This window comes from Elephas maximus, chromosome 15 (genome assembly GCF_024166365.1).
Source record: "Elephas maximus indicus isolate mEleMax1 chromosome 15, mEleMax1 primary haplotype, whole genome shotgun sequence".
NCBI classification, from domain to species: Eukaryota; Metazoa; Chordata; class Mammalia; order Proboscidea; family Elephantidae; genus Elephas; species Elephas maximus.
The window spans coordinates 23,621,380-23,646,552 of NC_064833.1; the positions used below are offsets into that span (position 1 = coordinate 23,621,380).

Genomic DNA, 25,173 nt, shown 5'->3' on the forward strand with positions numbered 1-25,173 from the left:
AAATAGGTGTCAAGATGAATTTAGATTTAAAGCAAAACAGTAATTGATCTATGCTTTGTGACTGTTTTTGGTAAATTCAGTTTTCTTCTCCAGTCTTTGATCCCAGGCCTGCATTCCCTTTCCATGTAATATTATTTTCTTGCCATTTCAAATTATTTCTTCTGTTCTTAAAAAATATGGACATAAGGACCCTAGTCTTGAAAAATTTTCCCCCTCTGTCAGTTTGCACCAACACCACCACTACCAACAACAAAAATGTAATTTAGGAATCAATTGTGGGGCGCGGTGTCAATAAAACCTCTGCAATAGACAGGAGACAAGAGTTCTAATTTCTCAGCTCTGCCTTAGTGTCTGAGGTCCAGTTGGTGACTACACTTCTCCGGGTCTTACTTTACTCACCTCTAAACTAGAAGCATGAGGCAGCGGTGATTCAGTGGTTGAATTCACACCTTCCATGCGGGAGACCTGGGTTTGATGCCTGGCCCATATACCTCAAGTGCAGTAACCACCCATCTATCAGTGGAGACTTGTGTGTTGCTATGATGCCGAACAGGTTTCAGTGGACCTTCTAGACTAAAGCAAGCTAGAAAGAAAGGCTTGGTGATCTACATCTGAAAATCAGCCAGTGAAAACCCTATGGATCACATTGGTACCATCTGCAATTGATTATGGGGATGGCACAGGACTGGGCAGGATTTCTTCCCACTGTATCATGCATAAGGTCTCCCTGAGTCGAGGGTCCACTAGACCGCAGCTAACAACAGCAAACTAGAGGTGCTGGACCAGGTGATCGGTGGAAAGTCCGTGTTAGTGTTAAACTTTGATCATCTGAATTTTAAAGACAGAAGACTGATCATGCACTATTTCATACTCTAAACGTGCAAGACTCAAATGCACTTATTTATCTCTTGGAAACATTTTCCTAAAGGAAAGTTTAAGGAAAAAGTCTCTTTTGTTGCATTTGTCAAGGTTTCTGCCCTTTTGGTTTATGTATAAGAAATTCTGCTTGAGTCAATGGAACCCACAAGAGGAAGCAGCATTTGAAATGTTAACCTACTTTTAAGTAGTATGACTTACATGTTTTAGGATCGCAGATTATTCTTTTAAACCAAAAAAGATATTTTTTCCCTACTGAAACAAGTCCTTCTTGTATTTAGCTGGTGTGCGTCAAAGTTGTTAATGTGTGTGTTTTTCATATTCCGTTTAGTTAGAAGCCTGGTCCAAGACATTCCCTCAGGACTTATGGAAGAGGTGTAATTATGGTCACTAGCAATCTCCTTAGACCCACGGAGCAGAATTTTCTTTGAATTTGTATTCACGAGGAAGTACTTGACAACTGCACATTGCTCTTTGGAATAAATGTCAACCTTTCAGGCAGAATAAGCATGATAATGGGTAGGTTGGCATGACCATTAAATAATACACTTGAATAATACATCTGGCTGATAGAAGACCTCTTCTCCCATATTTTGTTTTCCTGTTTTTTTCTTTTAATGTCCAGTAAAAAAAAAAAAAAAAAAAACTACACTGTGCTGAAATAAAGGTCAACTAAAAGGTAGGGGTATGTTTATTGAGTGATGTTGTGGCTGTTTGTGTTGTTTTCCAATTGTTGTCTTTTGTCCTTCCTTCCAAGCACATGATTAGATTGTACTTCCCAGCCTCCTTCTGGCAAGAAAACGGGGGTAGGGAGAAATGTGGATAGTTCTGGCCAGTGACTTGGTGGTTAAAATAGTGTAATCCACTTCCAAATTAGAGCACTTCATTGCCAATGTGCATCCTTCTCCAGGCTGTTTTGTTTCTGTCTCTCCCTTCTCCACAACAAGCCAGCAGTGTTCCAGATGTTGTTAGCTGCTATTGAGTTAGCTCCAATGCATGCACAATGGAACAAAACACCGCCCGGTCCTGCACCATCCTCATGATTGGTTGTGAATCAGACTGTTATGATCCACAGGGTTTTCATCAGTTGATCTTTGGAATTAGGTTGCCAGGCCTTCTACATAGTCCATTGTAGGCTGGGAGCTCCCCTGAAACCTGTTCAGCATCACAGCAACAGGCAGGCCTCCACTGACAGAAGGATAGCAGATGTGTATGAGGTGCACTGGCCGGGAACCAAACCTGGGTTTCCCACACGGAAGGTGAGAATTCTACCACTAAACCACCACTGCCCCCATGTTCCAGATAGTGGTTGCTTTATCAGCCTGGGCTCTAATAAGAGGACAATGCTAAGAACCTTCAGAGGACCTGTCTCATATGAGTGAGAAATAAACCTTTGCTTCTTAAAGCCAGTGAGGTTTTGAAGTTCTTTATTAGCTCAGCGTAACGCCTAGTCAATCCTGACTGATACAGTGGCCAAACCCCAGCTATAGCTGATCTTTGAGGGACAATAATTGCAAAGTACACTTAAAAGTCAGAAATGGCTGAAATCTATGAGGTTAGATTAGTTATCAGTTTAAACTACTTCTTCACCAAAGGCATTGCTAGAAAGATTCACAAGGAAGGGCCTCTTCTTTCTTCTGCTGCTGAAAATTCAAAATTTAGGGAACTGAGACAAAAAAAAGGCTTAGCTGGGCTTCAGGTCATCAGACACTCAACAGGAGACTCTCAATCAAACACTGTATGATGTGTGAGTAGACAAACAGACCTTGTCTTTTTGTCAATTCTGAGTGACCCTTCCTTTGTAGTAGTCTACTCGTCTTCTTTGATCTGAGCAACTTCTGTACATTTAAATAGCAAGATGCTAATCATTTTTAGAATGTCTGTCCTATATGGGGAAACCCTGGTGGCATAGTGGTTAAGAACTATGGCCCCTAACCAAAAGGTTGGCAGTTCAAATCTACCAGGAGCTCCTTGGAAACCCTATGGGGCAGTTCTGCTCTGTCCTGTAGGGTCGCTATGAGTCGGAATCAACTTGACAGCAGTGGGTTTTTGGTTTTATCATATATGGACTTCACACACAATATTTCATTTAATTTTACAAAAATCCTGTGATGCATGTATTATTATCTCCATCGTACTGATGAGGAAACTGAGGTCAGAGGCATTAAGTAATTTTCCCTACGGTTATCTAGCTGAGCTTTTCGTACAGGAGCTTATATCTAGTAGCTGAGTTCAATGAAACGCATAAATGCGAGTGAAACTTCTGTGAGTGCTCTTCAACCCAGAGGTCTCTTCTCTCCAGGGTGGGGGGTGGGCTCACAAGGATTAAGCCCTTGGGTGGAATCATTCCGATACATTTTTTTTTTCATCCTTTTTTCCAGTTATACTTCAGCTCCAAGAGGTCACCGTGGTTTGTTTTTGTTTTTTTTTAAAATTTAATGCCCTGACCTTAATGGATATGGGTCTAAGCCCAGATTCTCTAGGAAACAGAGCATGAAGCAAATGCTTGTGATTTATTACCTAATTGAAAAGGGAAATTCTGGGGAAGCAGGAGTGAGTGAAAAAAAAAAGTAAGACAGAAAAAGGAGAACAGATATAAAGGGGTACATTACTGAAAACTACTGTTTAGGATAAAATGCATCTGATTGCTCAGTCTCATAGGACTACATTCCAAAGAGGCTATAAGAACAAGTCCATTTCAGGACAGGAGAGCAAGGGTGAAGAATTTGTTCATCAGTCCAGATTGGGCAGGGGTAGGTAGATAGGTAGATAGACAGATGGAGTGAATGGGTGATGGACAGGTGGGTGAATGGTTGGGTGGGGAGGTGGATGGATGGATACTTGTTCAATCTGGATGCTGATTAAATAATCTGAGAAGCTTGACTATATGAAGAAGAAAGTGGCATCAAGATTGGAGGAAGACTCTGCAATATGCAGATGATACAACCTTGCTTGCTGAAAGTGAAGAAGACTTGAAGCACTTAATGATGAAGATCAAAGACCACAGCCTTCAATATGGATTACATCTCAACATAAAGAAAACAAAAATCCTCCCAACTGGACCAATAAGCAACATCATTATAAACGGAGAGAATATTGAAGCTATTAAGTATTTCATTTTACTTGGATCCCAGTCAACAGCCATGGAAGCAGCAGTCAAGAAGTCAAACAAGTATTAAAAAGCAAATATATCACTTTGAGGACTAAGATGAGGCTGACAAAATTCATGCTATTTTCAGTTGCATCATATGCATGTAAAAGCTGGTCAGTGAATAAGGAAGACTGCAGAAGAATTGATGTCTTTGAATTATGGTGTTGGTAAAGAATATAGAATATACCATGGTCTCCCAAAAGAATGAAGAAATCTGTCTTAGAAGAAGTACAGTCAGAATGCTGCCTAGAGGGAGGATAGCAAGAATTCATCTCACGTACTTTGGACATGTTATCAGGAGGGACCAGTCCCTGGAGAAGGACATCATGCTTGGTAAAATAGAGGGTCAGTAATAAAGAGGAAGACCCTCAGCGAGATGGACTGACACAGTGGCTGCAACAGTGGACTCAAACATAGCAAAGATTGTAAGGATGACACAGGACCAGAGAGTCTTTTGTTCTGTTGTACACAGGGTTGCTATGAGTTGGACCCAACTCAAGGGCACCTAAAAACAGTGACAAGCAATTATTACTCACCATCTCACCCATGACTTCTAGTGTGATGTTTCACGAATCGCAGGCACACAGTAAATATCTGCGTGTTTAATTAAAGTGATGCTTTACAAATCTTCAGTTTCTATTCCATTTCAAAACCACCATGGATTTTCTTTTCTAACTTTGTCTCATCAGGTGCCCTTCCCCATATATTGATTGGGCTTCGATATGGGTCATTGTGAACCAAAAAGGATCCATGAGATGAAATGAATGATACATTATCATCAAGGAAATGCACTGCAGAAATAAAATGGAGCTTAAAAAATAACATTCAGAAATACCAATGGTTTTGCCAATTCTGAGCCCAAAATGGCAGAGACTAAGGCTGGACAACTCTGAAATCATGAGGTTGCCCTTGTGCCTGTCATGTGGGCTTGAATGGAGATGATTAGAAGGAAAAATGCAACCAGCCTTGCTGCCAAGTTGCAGGGTTTTCAGAACTGATGTTCTATCTCAAATCAGCAGCAGCCTGAGAAAAGAAATTCTAAGATCTGGAAGCCAAAATGTGTGAGATTTCTACGTCTCTTCCTTGGAAAGTTACAAGCACTCACCTGCCTTAGGAGTGCTTCATTCTTGAGATTGTTTTCCCCTTTATTTGTTAATCTCTAAAATATTGTCTTTAAAACTCCTCTGAAGCAGCAAAAATATCGTCAGTAAATCCATCGTGACAATTCGGATTGATTCTGAACGTAAACAAGATACTGCTAATTAGTTTTAAAGCCTTCCAACAACTAAAAGAAACTTCTGAAGGGAACAAAAGTCACACTTAAAGTTCAATTTTACCTGGAGACAGTTCTTCAGCCCAAGGGAGTTTCATGTGAGCAAAAGAGTATAGAATTTGGCCCAGTGGTTCATCTAGTAAATCATAATTGTTTGTATTTCCTTTCCCTTAATTGCCTAGTAGAAGCTGTTGGCACCAGGTTAGTTATGTATAAATGAACAGATTTCATTCATTTGCTCTTAATTCCTTACCTAGAGACATAATCCTCGGCCAAACAACTGGCTATCGTGAAAATTATTAAGCAGTGGCAGACCCTCAGGTGGAGAACTGGCATCGGTAGATAAACCTCTCAAATGCACTGCCTGCTTTTTCACACATTCATCTATAGAATGGACGCTAAATACAAACGATACAGTACATGCAAGACACCATGCAAGATGGAAAATGCTTTAAAAAAAATCTTCGTTTTACAGATAACAAAAGTGCAGGCCATTTGTGCTTGTCCTTGCAAATTTATCTTTTACGTGGTGGATATTTATCTGTGTTTGTATGATCATCTATAATCCTGATTGCTCATAGTGGGTATTTAATACATCTTTTGAATTGACCAATATGAAATTGTGTTGTTGTTAGGTGCCATCGAATCAATTCCAACTCCTAGCAGCCCTCTGAGACAGGGTAGAACTGCCCCCATGAAGTTTTATTGGGTGTAATCTTTACAGAGGGAGATTGCCAAGTCTTTCTCCCCAGGAGCCACTGGGTGGGTTCAAATCGCTGACCTTTCATTTAGCAGCCTAGTGCTTAATAGTTGTACCACCAGGCCTCCTTAAAATTAAATTAGTTGTATTGAATACTCACTATGTGTAAGATGTCCCTCGTGCTAGATGTTTAAGGATTACAGAAGCAAACACTTTTCTCTCTGGGTCCTCTAAGCAAAAAAAAAAAAGCAAAGCCATGGTAAAAAAAAAAAACAAAAAAAAACCTGTTGCCCTCAAGTCGATTCCGATTCATAGTGACCCTATAGGACAGAGGGAGAACTGCCCCATAGGGTTTCAGGGAGCAGCTGGTAGATTCGAACTGCCCACCTTTTGGTTAGCAGCCAAATGCTTAACCACTGCACCACCAGGGTTCCTGCCTTGAGATATTTTCTCTAGACCAAGAAAATGATACCAGTTGGGACAACGCTGAAACTGATTTTAAAAACAAGTCGGAGACACTTTCCCTGGAGACAATGAAGTACAGGGTAGAAAATCAACATATGGCACACTGCAGGTATGTCACTTCCTATTGACCAAGAAACTTCTAAACATCTTCAGAAATGAATCTGACTCAAAATGTTCCCCTTCCCTATTTCCTGTGTACTTAGCATATGTAATAATGCCTTATACTTGGCTGGAATCTTATTCTTTAGCAAATTTATATGTGTCCCTTTAATCTTTTGAAGTACAATAATTGCATGAAGGTAGGCAAAATAAGGATTATTATCATTTTGGAGATGATATAGTGGCCCAGGGTTACTAAGCTAGAGAAAAAGTTGGGTTTGGAACTCAAGTATGCATATTCTAAATGCAGATTTCCCAGCTGAAAGTGCTCTTGGGAATTCACAAAACTGATCTAATTCCCAAGCTCTACACTTCTCAGAACTTATTCATTAGCCATTTAGCATCCTTGTTGAAACTCTGTGACATCCCTGCTTTTCTACCATCTCTTCTTCATCTCACAAATGTTTATAGTTCCAAGGATTAACATTTTCATTCTTTTTTTGATTGTATACAATTTTCTTGGCTGATGTCATCTACTTTGTCCATTTCTAGTTCCATTTATGTGCTCATAATGCTGAAAACTGTCATTAGTTATATCTGTCCTGAGCTCCCAACTGGTATATCCATTTCTCTAATAGACATCACCACTTGAGTCTCATAGATAGAAGATGATCAAAGCTAAATTCATTCTCTCTCCACAACTGCTGCCTCCTCCTGCTGTCAGTGATTAATGGCAGCACCACAAACTTAATGGTTAGAATTCTGGGCATACTTTTCAACAGCTTCTTCGATTGGTACCACTCCCTTCAATCCAATTAGCCAGCATATCATATCTGTCCCTTCCTCTCCTCCACTACTAGTGCCTGAGTTCAACCCCTTATCAGTTCTGACCTGTTCCTCTCTCGAGTCTCAATCTTTCTCCTCTCTTCTGCCTCCAGTGTTTTTCAGTGATTTATGAGTGTTTCACATCAGACTGGGCTTTCAGCTTAATGTTCATATAAAACAGGAACATTAACATATTCAAATCCAGTGCTTAGCAATATTGCCAGAGCATAGCAGTTGTTTCAATAAATGTTTGTTGAATGAATGGATAAATGAATTATTTAACAAATGAAGGAAAAAGAGAAAGAACACTGTAAGACAGAAAATTAAATTAACTCTCATATGAAAAAAAAAATTTTTTTTATAAACTTCATAGTTTATATGACAAGAGATCTTTAGGAAACTCATCATGACATATGTCCTGGATATTTCCTTTCTTGGCTAAAACAAACTGTAAAATGCCATGGTTTCCAAATTGACCAGAAGTTTAGCTAACTCTGGATAGTCCTCAAATAGTTCTCTGCGGCAAAGTTCATGACGAGGGATCACAAAAGGAACTCCCAAACCAAGTGGTAATTTTAGGCTTTGCGTGGGTTCCCTTTAATGAATTTTCCATAAATGGAAACCTACCGGGTCACTCATGGCTCTGCGTACCAGAGAGAGCAAGCTCTGTAGTATGGGATTCACTGCCTTGCATAATGCAAAAGGAAACTTGCTGGAGGAAGTGTGTTCTTTTATCCTTTTGGAAGAAGAAGATACCAGTAGAGTGCTCTAGTCAAATCACTTATTATCTGAGAAATTTCATCTTGGTAGCTTTGGAGAAGAGCTAGTCTTAGCACGAGACAAGAAAAGTCAATGTCAGCCCATCTGGGTTTAAGGAAGGTGTTGGTTGATCTCCTAACTTTATACCCTTGAATCTGAGTGAAAAATAAACACTGTAGGGTTTGCAGTAAGTGCCTTTGAACTATGTATGAAGGCTACAGCCTAAGTAAAAGCATTGGTAATGATAAAGACTTCAACCTGCAAATAGTATTATTTGGCAAACACCCTGAATTTGAATTCTGCCTCCATTGATTACTGTGACTTGGGACAAGTTAATGACCCTTTCTAAGACTCATTTTTGTAGCCGGTTGAGGTTTAATGATAATAATGGTAAAGCATCCTAAAGGAAGTACTAACCAAAATATTATAAAGTTTATTAGTTCACTGCCTGGCATAAAGTAGAGTTTAATACATAGATATTAGAGTGGACTAGAAAGGACAGAATTCCATCTTTATATTGCCCCTCTCCCCTTTTTTCCTGTCTGTACATATTATTACCATACCATTCTACTTCCTAAATATGAAGAAATCATATTGAAAATTTTGTATGTGTTTGGGACCGAGAGTTAGATGAGTAATCAAATAATTAGGTAAACCATTTTTGTGGCTCATCTTTATCCAGTCATTCCAAAGCATTCAGTTTACTTTTCATAGAAAAATAGATTCTAATTCTAATAGCTTTTGAAAAAAATAAAAATTTTTATACCCATGTTTATTGATTTACATAATATTTAATTGAATTTTTTTTAATGACACATACAACTCGCATAAATAGCTTTAGCAACACACAATTGTCTTTTGTTAAGCATAGAACTCCACAGGTAAGAGCAGAAGTAGATGGCATGTTAGAGAAATGACATAGTTGAGAATTCGGGTACTGGGGCATCAGTTGATTTTATAGAGGGAATGGGAGACATAGGCGAATCTGCAAAACCACTTCAGTGGAGATGGGTAAAGTGAGTTCTGCTGTAAAAGGGGTTTCACAAGTAAAACAGGATGGAGCAAGAAGTATGTAGGGGGTTAGAGCAAGACGGTTGTTTCCAATCAGCTAATTAGTCAGTAAGTGGTTCCATTCCAACCACAGGCTATTACAATGTTAGAGCTAGAAGGGGCTTTCAAAAAAAAACAAAGAAGCAAACCTCTTGCCATCTACTGGATTCCGACTCCATAGCGATCCAACCTGCCCATCCCCTTCAGCTACTACCATCACCATCGTCTGCTAACATCTGATAAATGAAGAAAGAGAACATGAGAACAAACCCAGTTTTTGGCTGGATTTGAAATGGAAAATTCTTTAACACTGCCCAATGTTAAAAATAGAAGGCAGTGAGAGGGACCAAACTATTAGAGATGGAGCCTTCACTTTCATTTCAAGAAAAGATGCATGGGGATTTCTGGAAGACTCTTGGACTGGTGGGAAGCATTAGATTGGAGAAATTCTGGGTTTCCTTCAAGCACAAGGCTTTTCCACCAAAGAATGAGTAGAAAGGGAATGGGAAGGGCATGAAAGAAAAAAATTGGAAAGAAATTTCATTTAACCTTTCTTCAAAAGTAAGGCATCTAAAACACAAAAACAGAGTGGCCTCTTCTATACCAAACACTTTCTTCTTCTGCAGACGTACCTGTATATGTGTCCTAGCTTTTGCAGATCTTCGTTGGTGGTTATTCGGATACTGCATTTTACACAAAAATTCCTTTTATGCTGTAATTAGATTCTAAATACTATCACATGGGAAAGGAGAGCCAGCCAGTAGTCAGATGATCTGTCACATAGCATTTTTTTTTAGTTGCTTTGTCCAGGAAATGCAAAAGAAAGTAAGAGAGAGGACTGAGGTGAAGAGCTCTATTAATCTTGCCCATCCTCTGTCCACAAACTGGTTCCATTCACCAGAAATTCAGTATGGGAACTGGGGCTAACCAGAGACTGAGATCTAAACATCTAATTTTGGCCACTCACAGTTCTGTCTTTTTAACCAAAGTGGAAAATTTTCAAATAAAACACAAGAGACCCAGGTGAACTTGTTGAAAACAAGTCTACAGTTCTTCAAGGCTTTCTGATTTTTAAAAATATGTATGTTAATTCTATATGTCCACCTTGAAGAAATTACCTTCACTAACATAATTGTTCTCTAATCCTTAAATCAACCTTATTAATTTTTTTACCCTATGGATTTCCGTCATCCCAATTTTCCTGTATTTTGAAGAAATGAAAACACATTTCAAAGCATGGTTTCAGGAAACCAACAATGCCGTGTGCAATTACCTAGAAAAATACAAGTGGTATCAGGATTCTTGGTCTATCTTATATTTATACAGTTTCTCTAGTGAGAAACACAAGCCCAACCTGCCGGGTTTTCCCATATATCCTCAGCACTTCTCGGTAAGGTAGAAAAGAGCCAGCACTGATGAACAAATGAGGGCACCTGTTCCAGGATGGCATGGGAAAGGGGGGAGGTGGGGAGCTGGGCTGGGGGGAAACTCAGGACTTCCAGCCCTACCAGAATATGGCTCGTTCAACAGTAGCACTCAAGACAAAGGAGTCTCTCTGGATCTCTGAGCCATGCCTCTTGAAAACAAAACCCTCAAAAGTGGCTTTCCAAGAAATCAAAAGCCAACAACAGGAGAAAATAAGTATTTCCTCATTGCATGAGTCTTTGCAGATTGCACTGGGAAACCCTCATTCCTTAGCGTTGAGCATTTTAGAAAGATTTGAGCCAAATCTACACAAGGGGGCTTGAAAGCTGTTTCAAGAAATATTTTAATGACCAGCTAGCAACAAAGTCAGTCATTTCACCTTGCTTGTTTCCTTAATAACATTTACCATTACTTGTAATTATTTATTTCTTTACTTATTTTCTGTCTGCTCCTCACCAAACTGTGAGCTCCATGAAGGCAAACCCCATTCCTGTTTTGTTCACCATCGTTAACTAGTTTCCTTCTACAATGCCTGGTACATAGTGGATGCTCGATAAATACGTGTTGAATGAATAAATAGGTTCATCTGTTTCTGAAAAACCTAGATCAAATCAGAATTTCCAGCCACTACTGGTCCATTGGAAACCCTGGTGGTATAGTGGTTAAGAGGTATGACTGCTAACCAAAAGGTTACCAGTTCAAATCTAGCAGGCACTCCTGGGAAACCGTATGGGGCAGTTCTACTGTGTCCTATAGCGTCGCTATGAGTCAGAATCAACTTGATGGCAGTGGGTTTTTGGATTACTGGCCCATTTCTTTCTCCTAGTTTGGGAGAAAGTGAATTTCAAGAACATACTTTCCCCCAGAAACCCCCAGGTCAAGAGAATTTCCTGAGAAAACCACTGAACCAGCCCCATTTTTGCTCTTTATTCTTTGTGTTGGTTGGGGGTCTCTTACATCAAAGAATGTTTCTTTTTGACAGTTGCCCTCAGTTAAAAGAGACATGGAGCTGGGTGAAATGTTATTCTTTTAATCTTCTGGTTTAGCAGCTCATATTAGGTACAATCAGACCTGAAGCTTTCCATGGTTCAGTAAGAAGTTAATGAAGTGACTTAGATTAAAATGCCTAAATGCTGATGCAATGGCTACTCTTTGCCTTTGCCACCCCCAAATCAAAGGCAGTGCTGTTTCTCTAGCTTGGCAGGCTTTTGGTAGGTCAGGGGGTTCCTGTAAAATTTACTGAGTTCTGCAAAGAAGAGTTTGGAAAAAATAATGATTGTGTTTGGACTGCTACCTCCCCAAAGCCTGAAAACAGTCAGAGCCCTCTACCAAACACAAACAATACAAACCAAACCAACCAACCACCCCGTACACACAAACAACACTGGTTTTTCTTTCTTTCTTTTGTGTGTGTGTGTGTTTCCTGTAATTTAGGTGAAGGATTACCCTCAGTGCTCTCTTGAAGACCTTTTGAAATCTAGAATACACAAGGTAGAATTCCCAGTTGGAAGTGCCCTCCAAAGCAGTACCCTCACCCATGGCATCTCCTCTCCTTCTGTGCAGACTTCTTCTGGCCATCTTTATATGAAACTTTTGAAACCCTGCCTCTCTCCCTGAAATCTTTCCCAATTAACCTGAAAAGAGGTGGTCATTTAATTTTCTGGAATTTACTCACCTGTGTGAGTTAAGACTGGATCAGATGATATTCTGAAGAGAATGACAGTCTTAAAGTTCTGGAATCTCTTCTGGATTGCAAGCTTCATGGGGGCAGGGATCATGTCTTATTCACCAGCATCTTCCTGGTGCTTGACGTGTAGTAGGCATGTAAGGCATAGCTGTTGCATGAATGAATTGATGAATGATAGGAGTGACCTGATGTAATCATGTAACCTTCACACGTCGCTAGCTCTTTACTTCACTTTTTGGTTGGAATTATTAAGTCTTAGAATGTGAAAACGAAAAGAGATAACATCCAGTCCTAAACATGGCTACTGTAACCACCCCATTTAAATTGGAATCTTCCCAACCTCCCTTCCATGTTTCCAATGTCTTTTATCTGCTCACTTTTTTAACAGCGCCTGGTGGCATAGTAGTTTAGTCCTACAGCTGCTAACCAAAAGGTCGGCAGTTCAAATCCACCAGGCGCTCCTTGAAAACCCTATGGGGCAGTTTTACTCTATCGTATAGGGTCGCTATGAGTCGGAATTGACAGCAATGGGTTTTGGGTTTTGGTATCACCTTCTAACATACAGTTTATTTATAATTTATTATATTATTATGTTTCTTATCCCCCCCCCATTGTAAATTTCACAAAGGCAGGGTTTTTTGCCTGTTTAATTTACAGCTGTATCCCAAGAGCCCAGAACAGAGCCTGGCACACACTCAGGGCTCAAAAACTATGTGTCAGGTGAATGAATGAATGAATGGAAGAGTAGTTCTTAAGTGTATACCCCACTTACAGGAACCATTATAGGAGCTTTTGACATTCCAAAGCCCAACTCCAGACCTGTGGAATCAGAATGTCTAGGGTACGAATCCCAAGAATCTGTATTTTAAAAAGGAGTCTAGGTGATTCTGGTATAGCTGTTCTAAGAACCACCAGTTCATCCAACTCACTAATTTAGAGGTAATCCTGAAGCCTGGGGAGAGAAGTGTCATCAGGCCCCATGGCCATTTAGTGGTACATCTCAGTGTAAGGATTTCTATTCTGATGAGCTTTCCACCCCAGTCATCTATGAGTCTGGATTTACTTAATATGTTTGCTGCCACCAGCATTCTCTATCTTTGAGATTAAGCTACTATAGGAAAAAATTGTGGTTTTGAACCTCCTCTGCGATGCATTTCAACAGGTACATTAGGCTTAAGGTAGTAAAGGACTTTTTGAGTTTAATGATGCCTTTGTATAGAACAACCAACCACTCTTATTTCCATGCTAAGTTCCCACTCTTTCCCTTTCTCCTTGTAGTTCCTGGACATCTCTATTAAATGGACCACCCAGGAAACCGTTCCTCCAAAGTACCTTCATTATGACCCCGAAACCTCCCGTCAGCTGATGTGTGACAAATGTCCCCCTGGCACCTACCTAAAACAGCACTGTACAGCAAGGAGGAAGACGGTGTGTATCCCATGCCCTGACCACTACTACACAGACAGCTGGCACACCAGTGACGAGTGTCTATACTGCAGCCCAGTGTGCAAGGAGCTGCAGTACGTCAAGCAGGAGTGCAGTCGCACCCACAACCGCGTGTGCGAATGCCAAGAAGGGCGCTACCTGGAGGTAGAGTTTTGCCTGAAGCACAGGAGCTGTCCCCCTGGATTTGGAGTGGCACAAGCTGGTACGTATCAGCTTTCAATGTGCGGCACAATTAATTAGGATTGTACAAAGTCACGTAGTAATGAAAGGTTAAGGGAACACTTCTGTCCTGATGACATTACAGGATAGCAAATTGCAGTGGTAATGGAACCCACTAGGTACGTACTATACATCTGGATGGCTGCCGAAGCAGCATCCCTCAGAGGAATCCTTTGGCACTACAGGGGCAACTTGGTGACAAATCTCAAATGCAGCAAATTGCTCTCTAATGAGATGCATGATGGATTGCTCTTTTTTAAAGGAACACATTCTGAGTCGCACTGTTTCTAGTTGATATATACCTCTATGTTTCACTGTCGCCTGGGCAGCTTCAAACTGCAATGTTTTTGACAAACATCAGAAATGTTAATTGATACCAAGAGAGTAATTATGCTGATATTAATGAGGCTCCAGAGCACTAACAATGAACCGTTATGATTAATTATGTAAAAAATGGGAATGGTTAGGGGAAATGTATTTCATTATTAAAAATGAAGCTAGTTCTCCCTTTGGCATGGGAGTTGAGTGTCTGGGAGGATAAAGACTGCAGCGGGGTCGCTTCAATGGGCTTATGCTTTATCTTAGACAAAACAGATCATCAAGCCAAGAGTAAGTACTTGTCTGTAAACAAAGTGCTTTCTCTTTTTTGCATTCTGAGCACTGTAGGTTAGGGCCAGTGCTCATTGAGCCTTTGGAAGCTGCAACCCACGTTTTTTCTACCTGGACAAAGCCACAGTGTAGTCTGTATCCTCTCATGATGGGAAAATCAAGAGTATTTTGTTACTCTCCTAGAGGAAATAGTGATCTGTACAAATTCTGATTACTCGGGTTAGAGCAGGTCTTCCAGTCTGAGTACTAAGGACACTTGGGCTGGATACGTCTTAGTTGTGGGCAGCTGTCCTGTGCATTGTAGGGTGGTCTCTACCACTAGATGCCAATAGCACCCATTCCCCAGTTATGACAGACGAAGTTCCTCACTCCTGGTTTGACAACCACTGGTTTAGAGGGCACTGATTATTTGTAAAAGAAGCCCTGGTGGTGCAATGCTTAAGCACTGGGCTGCTAACCAAAAGGTTGGCAGTTCGAACCTACCAGCAGCTTCTCGCGGGAGAAAAATATGTCAATCTGCTGCTATAAAGATTACAGCCTAGGAAACCCTATGGGGCAGTTCTCGTTCCTGTAGGGTTGCAATGAATCAGAATTGACTAGACAGCACATGACAATAACAATTTTTTGTAACTATTTTAATTTTCAGAAGTTGTGGTATACAGAATCTGTATTTTTAGATGGCAAATACTTTAGGAAATGTAAACCAAAATTGAAACATATTGAGTTTCCTAAGTTGCAATCTTACAAAATTAATCACAGAGGTTGAAAATTGTATGAAACTCACTTAAAGTATCTCTACTATGAGAACTTGGGAGCCCTGGGTGGCACAGTGGTTAAGAGCTTGGCTGCTAACCACGAGGTCGGCAGTTCGAATCCACCAGCTGTTTCTTGGAAACCGTGTGGGGCAGTTATACTGTGTCCTGTAGGGTCACTATTCAGTCAGAATGACTCGACAGCAACGGGTTTGGCTTTTTGGTTTATGAGAATTTGAGGGAGCAATTGGTGGCGTATCCTTGTTTTACTGGATGATATTTAGGGACGCCAAAGCCAAGCCAAGCTGTAGGGAGGAAAGCCCATCCAACAAAAACAAGTCCATTTAATTCAAGTTGCGCAATGCAGAAAAATGACTTAAGCATGACTTGTACAGCTTAAAACTAGAAAACTTTGAAAAATAATGGAAATGGCAAGGATTTTCGTCACGTAAGCATGAAAATATCTCTGTAGAATGAGGGAAGCAGGCAGTCAGAAGACTGAAGACAAGGTAGACATTTAATTTTGCAGCACCACAGTGGGGCTTATTTACCTCTCCGTCCCTAAACACCCACACAGTGACTCCTCATGAAAAATAAGGAGTTTCCAGCCCAAATAGAAGGAAGGAATATGAGGTCTTACTCATATGCCCTATTAAATAGTATTTATTCATTTCTTATTAAATAGCATTTACTAACCATTCTCCTCTCTCTCTCTCTCTCTCTCTCTCTATGTGTGTGTGTGTATTACTTTAAGCCAGATTGCCTCCTCTCCAGATTTTATTTCCTTCCATTCTGTCTGCTAACCCTGCGCCACCAGGGCTCTACTAGTATGGTGAAATTGTCAACTGCAAGGCAGAGCCCTTCTCATTATCAGGATATTTCACATTTTGCCTGCCAGGTTATAATTTTTATATTTCCATTGCTATTAATAAGGCAAAATCATTTACTTAGATGGATATAGTTTTAAAAACATTCTAACAATTATAAAAAGCGGGAAGTCCTCTTCAGAAAGGTCTTTAAATAAAGCCTGTATCTGTACTAAGAAATTTGCCCCCTATCGTTCTTGGATTCCTGTTGCTAAGGGATGTTTGCTAAGGCTAAATTACCTAGAAGAGTATTTTGTGCATACGACTTCATTAGGATCCATGAGAAGACCCAAGCCACAAATATGTATCTCAAGAATGACAAGGTCTTTTTTTTTTTTTTCCAGAACATATGGCAGGGGGCAAAGGGGGAATTAGATCCAGACTTAAATAGTCACTAATTCCCAAGAATTAGCAATGGGAAAATACCATGGAAACCCTGTTCAAATACTTCTGCTTATGATCCTGTATGATTTAGTGTAGAGTCGAATCCTGCTTAAGGAGAGTGGATGTAGTAATCAAAGTACCAAAAAGACACTTCAAAAGACCCTCTTTGTGAGGTGGTTCCTAAGATAATGTCACCACAGGTTTGGGCATGACATTTAATGTGTGGAAGTTTCAGGCCTTTGGCTTCCCCCTCCTCTTGGTTTCTGTCAGATCCTTTGTCATTTTTACTGGTCAATGCATCATCAATCCTTCTAGAAAGGAAAGAGACAGGAGATGAAACTAGAACCAATCCTTTTTTCCCCCTTATTTCGAGTTGGTTTTTGGTAAAAAATACAATGAAGTAGAGGGCTGAAATTTTTAGTAAATGAAATTTAATAACTTTTATTTGTCTCTTTTTTACTTGTTATTGCAGCTAACCCAGAATTAGCCTGTAAAAGCTACATGTGAACCTTGAAGTCTAAATCTGTTCAACTAGCTTACACTAGATGGAGGTATTTTCATATGCAAATACACTGTAATGTATGACCTGTCCGTGCATAATAGAGTCAAGGGTTTGAAGGTACTAATTTTTAATAGCATCTTTAGCTGTTGACTGGTTAAATTTGCTCCTACAATGATTTCTCTAAATTTTTCAAATATCTTTCCACCATGAAATAAAATGCCCTTGCAGTCACCCTTCCCTGAAGCTTTTAAACAACTCTGCTTTTTACACAACTGTATAAGCAAATGGTAGATCATCTTCCATTTACTGTGTAGCTTAGCTTAACTGCAGGTTTACGCTTTTGAATCCGCTGCCAACTTCATTGCCGCCTTCAAGTTTATTGTAATGTTATAAATTTTTACTTTTCAAGGTTAGCATAGTTACGAGTTACTTCACAATTGTTGTTGTTAGGTGCTGTCGGGTCGGTTCTGTCTCATAGTGACCCCATGTGCAACAGAATGCAATACTGCCCTGCCCTGAGCTACCCTCACAGTCATTGCTATGTTTGAGCCCATTGTTGTAGCCACTGGGTCAGTCCATCTCATTGAGGGTCTTCCTCTTTTTCGCACACCTGCTACTTTACCAAGCATGATGTCCTTCTCCAAGGAATGATCCCTCCTGATAACATGTACAAAGTACATGAGATGAGGTCCCACCATCCTTGCTTCTCAAGAGCATTCTGGCCATACTTCTTCCGAGACAGATTTGTTTGTTCTTTTGGCAACTCATGGTACAGTCAATATTCTTCACCAACACCATAATTCACAGTCATCAATTCTTCTTCAGCCTTTCTTATTCATTGTCCAACTTTTGCACGCATATGAGGATTCACAATTAGGATTTAGGAAACAGAATTTCACCAGGAACCAATTGGATTTTAATGATATGTGGTGCTCAATGGGTACTGATTTCTAAGAATGATATTATAGCAGACACATAGCAGTTACCTTCATGATTTTTCCAGGAATTAGTGTGTGAAGAGCAGAGTTGACAACAAGGCTTATGACAATTTAGCACAGGCAGGACTAATGAACACCATATACTTCTTTCCCTTCTCAAATAAAATGAGTTTTGTCGGTAACAACAAAACAAGCTTGCGTTTGTATTACAAAGAGAGAAGACTGCCTAAGGGGCTAACTGTAGAAGTTTCATTCTCTCTCTCTCTCTCTCTGCAAAGTGAAGAATGAATCAATTTTTGTGCACCATTATAGTAGTAGTAAAAACCAAGTGGAAGGTGTTTCCAAAACTGCGTTATGAAGGTATCTGCTGTGAAAGTATTTGATAAGAAGCTGTTAAATCACTTGGTATTGTTTATAGGGACCCCGGAGCGGAATACAGTTTGCAAAAGATGTCCAGATGGGTTCTTCTCGAATGAGACATCATCTAAAGCACCCTGTAGAAAACACACGAATTGCGGTGCATTTGGTCTCCTGCTAATTCACAAAGGAAACGCGACGCATGACAATATATGCTCTGGAAATAGTGAATCAACTCAAAAATGTGGAATAGGTAATTATGTTCCAAAATCTAAGCCTTGGTAGCATTTTTATAGTATCACTTTGAGTTGAACAGAAGGCCCTTTGTCAAACTCACATTTTCCTGTTTTTGAATTTTAACAACCTAAGACTGTTTTCTGTGTATCATTGCTAAAGTCATCACTCACAGTCCTTCAGAAATTCCCATGTTCTCACAGAGCACACTCCAAATGCAGACTTTTTCCTCTTCTTTTCACATTCAAGTCAAATCTCTCCCATGTAGAAAACGGCAGTGTAAAGATTGTGATTGAGGTCAAATTAGCCCAGTCCAAGTTGTAGAATATTTTAAGTTAAGCATTTTTCTTGCTTTCAAGAATGCGTACATTATTAGACAAAGCATAAATTGGCAACTAAGAAGCGAAGTGACATACACAGGTGACAAATTAGAAATGTATAATCGGCTTTCTTACTAATGGAATTATTGCATTGATGGCATGGAAGTTCCAGATTCCCTGTGGTTGCCTTAAATTCTTTACCCAGTAAGGTCACTGTCTCCAAGATCAAGCTATCTGCATGTACACCATGTTAGTAATGGTACTGAGCAGGTTGGTATCCTCTCCATATCAGTCCCACCACTGAACTAGTCTCAAACCTTCTACTCAAAGACTCAGGACACTGAGGGTGTGTGGGGAGCATCAAACTGTTCATGATATTGTGTGCATTTCATCAGTGTCATGGAGTGGCTTGACTCTCCCCATCCGTTTGTACAATATTCAACTTTATGAAACAGAGAAGTCTAGGTTGGAGGATTTAGATTCCAACCCAGTGTCAACACATTTTCACTATACAACTAAAATTTTAGACAAGTCATTTAGCCTTTCTGCTTTCTTATCTGAAGAATGAAATGAGGGAGGGGGTAGTAAGACGGACGAATTACTAGGTATCTTCTGACTTTAACGTTCTCTATAATTATTTAATTAGCTTCTTAATTTATTTTTATCATTAATTGAGCACGTATGATGTGTCAGGCATTTTACTATGGGCTTTATTCTTTACAACAACCCTGTGAAGGTCCCTGAGGGTCCCATAGGTGATGAGTGGTAGAGCCAGGATTCAAACCCAGGCCTGACACATCCAAAGACTAACTCGTAAACCCTGGATATACTTTCCCTACCCAGACACCCAGGCCACTGCACTTCTCTTCTAAATGGCATGTATTTGTGTTTGATTATTTTCCCTTTTGATGTATGTTTCCACGTACGTATCTACATCCTGCCTGTTCTCAAAGGTAAACTGTGTTTGTATGTGTGCATAAAATATTTTTCTAGATTACTTTTCAAGCTCTTTAAAGGCAGAGATGTTCATTTTGACAATGATCTTAAAGTACCCTGTGGGCACTAGGTAAACCTTTCACAGAATGTAGTATTTACATTAAAAAAAATTAAATTATATAATTCATTTTTGGCTGAATTTATTTATGTCAATATTATTTTTGACATTTATTAAACTCCCCCACCACTCCAAAAAAAAAAAAAAAAAAAGCTTATGTTTCCAAAGAGAACTTTAGAGAGAATATGAATGAGCCCAGCCTGTGTAGATACTCTGCCACTAAGATTAGCTAACAGAGGTTGATTTTATTCAAACCCTGCATTTTAGCATATTATATCCTGAAAAACTCAGTTACACTGGTTTCTTATTTCCGTTAATGTCCAATAGACTTCCAAGAATTCAATAGTTGAGTAAATCTTCTTGGCTTTCCCCCTTCATAGATATCACTCTGTGTGAGGAGGCATTCTTCAGGTTTGCTGTTCCTACAAAGTTTACCCCTAATTGGCTCACTGTCCTGGTAGACAATTTGCCCGGCACCAAAGTCAATGCAGAGAGTGTAGAGAGGATAAAACGGCGACACAACTCACAAGAACAGACTTTCCAGCTGCTGAAGCTATGGAAACATCAAAACAAAGACCAAGATATGGTCAAGAAGATCATCCAAGGTATGGTAATCTGGGATGTACAAGTCTATCAGAAATCAGAGGCCTTTTATCATAAACTAGGAATAAGGCTATGTGCCTGTTGAGTTGTGTAGATGTTGCTTCCCTTTGGAATCATTGTTGGACTGAGAAGAGTTTCTACTTGTGATAAGTGTAGATGCTGTTCCTAAGCAGTCATGCGAGGTTTTATGACTATGTTCCTCCCCACTTTTTTTTTTTGGTAAGTATATTGAATACTCCAAAAGAAGAGACAATGCATTTCAAGTGCAGGGCATATCTCAGAGATTCTGCTTCCAGACTCCCTAGGTGTTTTATTAGCATCCCCTCTGGCCTACCTAGAAGTCCTTTAACCATTTGGATCTTAGCTGGTATTTCTATGTTGTATTTATCTGGTAGTTTTCCTCATAAAGGCTTCAAGTATCTTACAGATATCCTCTCATGAGCCCTCACAACACAGCCTATTTTAAAATTACCATTTTAATAGAATATGTGGTAAGGATTAGTGAGATAAGGTCTGAAAACTGAGCGTCTTGGAAAGAGCTGGTTTAAAACCAAGTACTCTCATATTTTAGGAGGCTTATAAATAATCTGCTTTAGAAATGGTGAGAGAGAGAGTATGAGTGTGAGTGTGTGTGTGTGTGTGTGTGTGTTTATGATGTGAAAGAAACTGGAGAGAAGGAATGGCCTTCATAAGTACCATGTAGACTGTAAGCCTTACAATATACAGGGGAAGGAGTTCTGACTTCAGTTAGCATTGGGAGATATGCCAGTAAAAAATGAGGGAAAGTTTTCCTAATACAGATAGTGCCAGTGAGAAATTCAATCTGTTCTTCACTGACAGCTAAAGTCACTAAGTAATCCTACATTACCCAAAAGGCCTCAAACATAGGAAACCAAGGCAACAGATACTAGGAGTAAAATATTTGACAGCAGAATGCTTTTGTTTGTGCAAAAGGGTAAACTTTTGTTTTTGGCAAGCCAGAAGTATTCTTTGAAAGTATAACTAGCCCTGAAGCAAAAAGAAAGGGAAGTAGATAATCAGAGACTGTTAGAATTGGAAGGGACCAAATTCTCCCTTTTATAAATGAGGACAGTTCAGCCCAGAAAGATGAACTGATTTGCCTTAGGGCTCACAGATATTAAATGACTCACGTCATCAATAGGAATGTTAGTTACTCGGTCTTTTGTATATGGCTGAACACTTATCACCGAAATATTCTCTAGGCTGTGTTTATCCTTGGAAATCCTTAGTGGTTAAGTACTACGGCTGCTAACCAAAAGGTCAGCAGTTCGAATCCACCAGGCGCTCCTTGAAAACTCTATGGGGCAGTTCTGCTCTGACCTCTAGGGTCGCTATGAGTTGGAATCGACTTGATGGCAGTGGGTTTGTTTTTTTGGTTTTGGTGTGTATCCTCCAGTTCCTCAGCCTGATATTATTGGGTTTTCAGATACTTCCTTCAACAGTAGTAATCCAAGCAACTCTTTTCAAATTGTGCATATATCAGATATCAAATAATTAAAGTTGATCTTACAAAATGATTTCTGTTTCTGAAATTATATAGACATTTCTTAGAGAACTGAGAGTGTGTCTGTAATTTTCTACTGTTAATTTTCCAAAACTGGGTGCTTCTCACAAAGCTCTGGAGTCCCTGGATGGTGCAAATGATTAACACGCTTAGTTGCTAACCAAAAGGTTGGAAGTTTAAGTCCATGCAGAGATACCTTGGAAGTAAGGCCTGGCTATCTACTCCCAAAAAATCAGCCTTTGAAAACCCTATAGAACACGGTTCTACTGACACACATGGGGTCACCATGACTTGGAATCAGCTCGATGGCAGCTGTTTTAACAATGCTTTGTCGGATGCCTTGGAAACCCTGGTGACGTAGTGGTTAAGGGCTACAGCTGCTAACCAAGAGGTCAGCAATTTCAATCCACCAGGTGCTCCTTGGAAACTCTATGGGGCAGTTCTACTCTGTCCTATAGGGTCGCTGTGAGTCGGAATCAACTCGACGGCAGTGGGTTTGGGTTTGGGTTTGGTTGTCAGATGCCTAGAAGACATAGCATATTTTCCTATTGCAATGAAAAATAATATTTACCTTAGTTCTCAGAGTAGCATCACTTTAGCCCCCTTCCCCACCCCCCCCAAAAAAAAACAAATGAAAGGTTATCCTTTAAATAAAATTATAAAATTCCAAGAGAACAGGCTGGTTTGTGGTGGCATTAGGTAAATAAAATTACTTTAACCTCTCTTTGGGCCTTTGCTTTCTGCAGATATTGACCTCTGTGAAAACAGTGTGCAGCGCCACATTGGGCATATCAACCTCACCTTCGAGCAGCTGAGCAGCTTGATGGAAAGCTTGCCGGGGAAGAAAGTTGAAAAGGAAGACATTGAACGAACAATGAAGGCATGCAAATCAAGTGAACAGATACTAAAGCTGCTCAGCCTGTGGAGAATGAAAAATGGTGACCAAGACACCCTGAAGGGCCTCATGCATGGACTGAAGCATTTGAAAACATACCATTTGCCCAAAACTGTCACTCAGAGTCTGAAGAAGACCATCAGATTCCTTCACAGCTTCACAATGTACAGATTATATCAGAAGCTGTTTTTAGAAATGATAGGGAACCAGGTCCAATCAGTAAAAATAAGCTGCCTATAACCGGAAATGGCCCTTGGACTGTTTCCTCACAATAAGCCAGATCCAATGGGTGTGTAAACTGTTTCTCAGGCACTTGAGGGGGTACAGTGATTCCTTTCTCGTCATCAATGACTAGATTTTGCCCAGGGCACTCAAAGAAACCATGGTGTGGAGAAAGAACTAGCACTCCCCGAAAGTTTAATAAACCCCAAATGGTTTATCCGCCTGTCAGATCTGGTCCAATATCTACTGACTATATTTTCCTTTATTACTGCTTGCAGTAATTCAACTGGAAATAATAAACTAGACTCCATTGTGCCTTACTAAATATGGGAATGTCTAACTTAAATAGCTTTGAGATTTCAGCAGTGCTATAGGCTTTATTAGAAAGCCATTTTTTTTCTGTAAAAGTTACTAATATATCTGTAACACTATTTCAGTATTTGCTATTTATATTCATTCAGATATAAGGTTTGTACATATTATCATCCTAAAGGGAAATTGTGTAAGACTTAATTTTAGAAAGAAAAAATTATATTCTGTTTATTATTATGACAGATGAAAGAGATAAAATATATTTTTAAACAGAAAGTGTGTAGCATTTTCTAATAGGTACTGCGATTCTTCCTATGTGGAGTGTTTTTGTAATATAATTTTATCTGTATAAGCTGTTATATCATTGTATAGAAAATGCATTATTTAGTCAGTTGTTTAATGTTGGAAAGTATATGAAATATAAGTTATCTGAATATTTAGATGCTCTGAGAAATTGAATGTACCTTATTTAAAAGATTTTATGATTTTACCATATAAACAACATCATTAAACTTCTCAAATTATTTTTCATTGCTTTTCCTTTTGTTTTCATTTGAATGAGACATTGTGGGATCTGAGCTTTCATGATTACCGTTGTTCCTTTATTACCTGCATCATCTGGGTGGGTCATCTGGGAGATGTTAAAAATGCAGATTCCTTGTCCAATTTATCAAGCAACTCTGCGGAGGCCTGAAGAACTTATGAAGGCAGGGTTAGCATTACAGATGGTGCAACCCGCTAACGATGGCTGCCACTAATATTGAGATGAAACCTTTTAAGTTCTTTTGGTTGCAAGTAGTAGAATCTGACACTACTAAAAGGACAAAAGTAATTAGAAGGGTGGTAGAGTGGGTTGAATGGCAGCCCCCGAAAAGATATGCCCATTAAAATGGACCAATGGGTGAAAATTATTTATTGCTAGAATAAGTTAGGGTTCAGAGAAGTCACTAGTAAGTTTGAAGCTTGTAAAAGATGTATTAATGATTATTATTAAATGCATTACTTACTGTTGAGGCAAATCACAATCTTGGTAAGCTAGCCTAATAAAAACATGGTGAGAATGAATAAGGAGTTCCTAAGTAGCTCAAAGATTTAACACATTTGGCTGCTAACCAAAAGTTTGGAGGTTCGAGTCTATCCAGAGGCACTTCATGGAAAAGGCCTGATGATCTATTTCCAAAAAAAAACAGTCATTGAAAACCCTGTGGAGTGCCATTTTACTGTAACACACATGGAGCTGCCATAAGTTGAAGATAAGTTGACAGCTACTGGTTTTAAGAATAAATAAATGCTCAAAGGATGACAGCAAATAGGAACCGTGCATCCAAATTAAAAAATAAAAAGAATGTGGCTTGCAATTATCCAATGATTTGGGGACGAAGTTAATTATTTCTTCTACAAGTCTAAATACATGTTTATGAAAACATAAAACACTAAAGTGCTGGGAGGGGGTTTGGGGAAGGAAGGATATGTCTGCATCCTGAACTCCAGAACCTGTGAATATTCACTTATTTGGAAAAAGGGCTTCTGCCAATGAAATTAAGGATCTTGAGATAAGGAGATCTTCCTGGATTATCCATGTGGGTCCTAAACCCAATCATAAGTGTCTTTACAAGAGACACACA

General features: G+C 39.5%; 1 protein-coding gene across 1 annotated transcript in view; it reads left to right on the forward strand.

The window, feature by feature from the left end:
• TNFRSF11B (TNF receptor superfamily member 11b) overlaps positions 1-23,993 on the forward strand; it is a 31,786-nt gene extending 7,793 nt beyond the window's left edge. The window contains exons 2-5 of the mRNA XM_049854099.1: positions 13,589-13,958; positions 18,445-18,636; positions 20,372-20,596; positions 22,866-23,993. Of these exons, the coding sequence (XP_049710056.1) occupies positions 13,589-13,958; positions 18,445-18,636; positions 20,372-20,596; positions 22,866-23,254 (1,176 nt within the window). The 3' untranslated portion in view covers positions 23,255-23,993. The remainder of the gene's footprint in view (positions 1-13,588; positions 13,959-18,444; positions 18,637-20,371; positions 20,597-22,865) is intronic.
• The last annotated feature ends 1,180 nt before the right edge of the window (positions 23,994-25,173 follow it).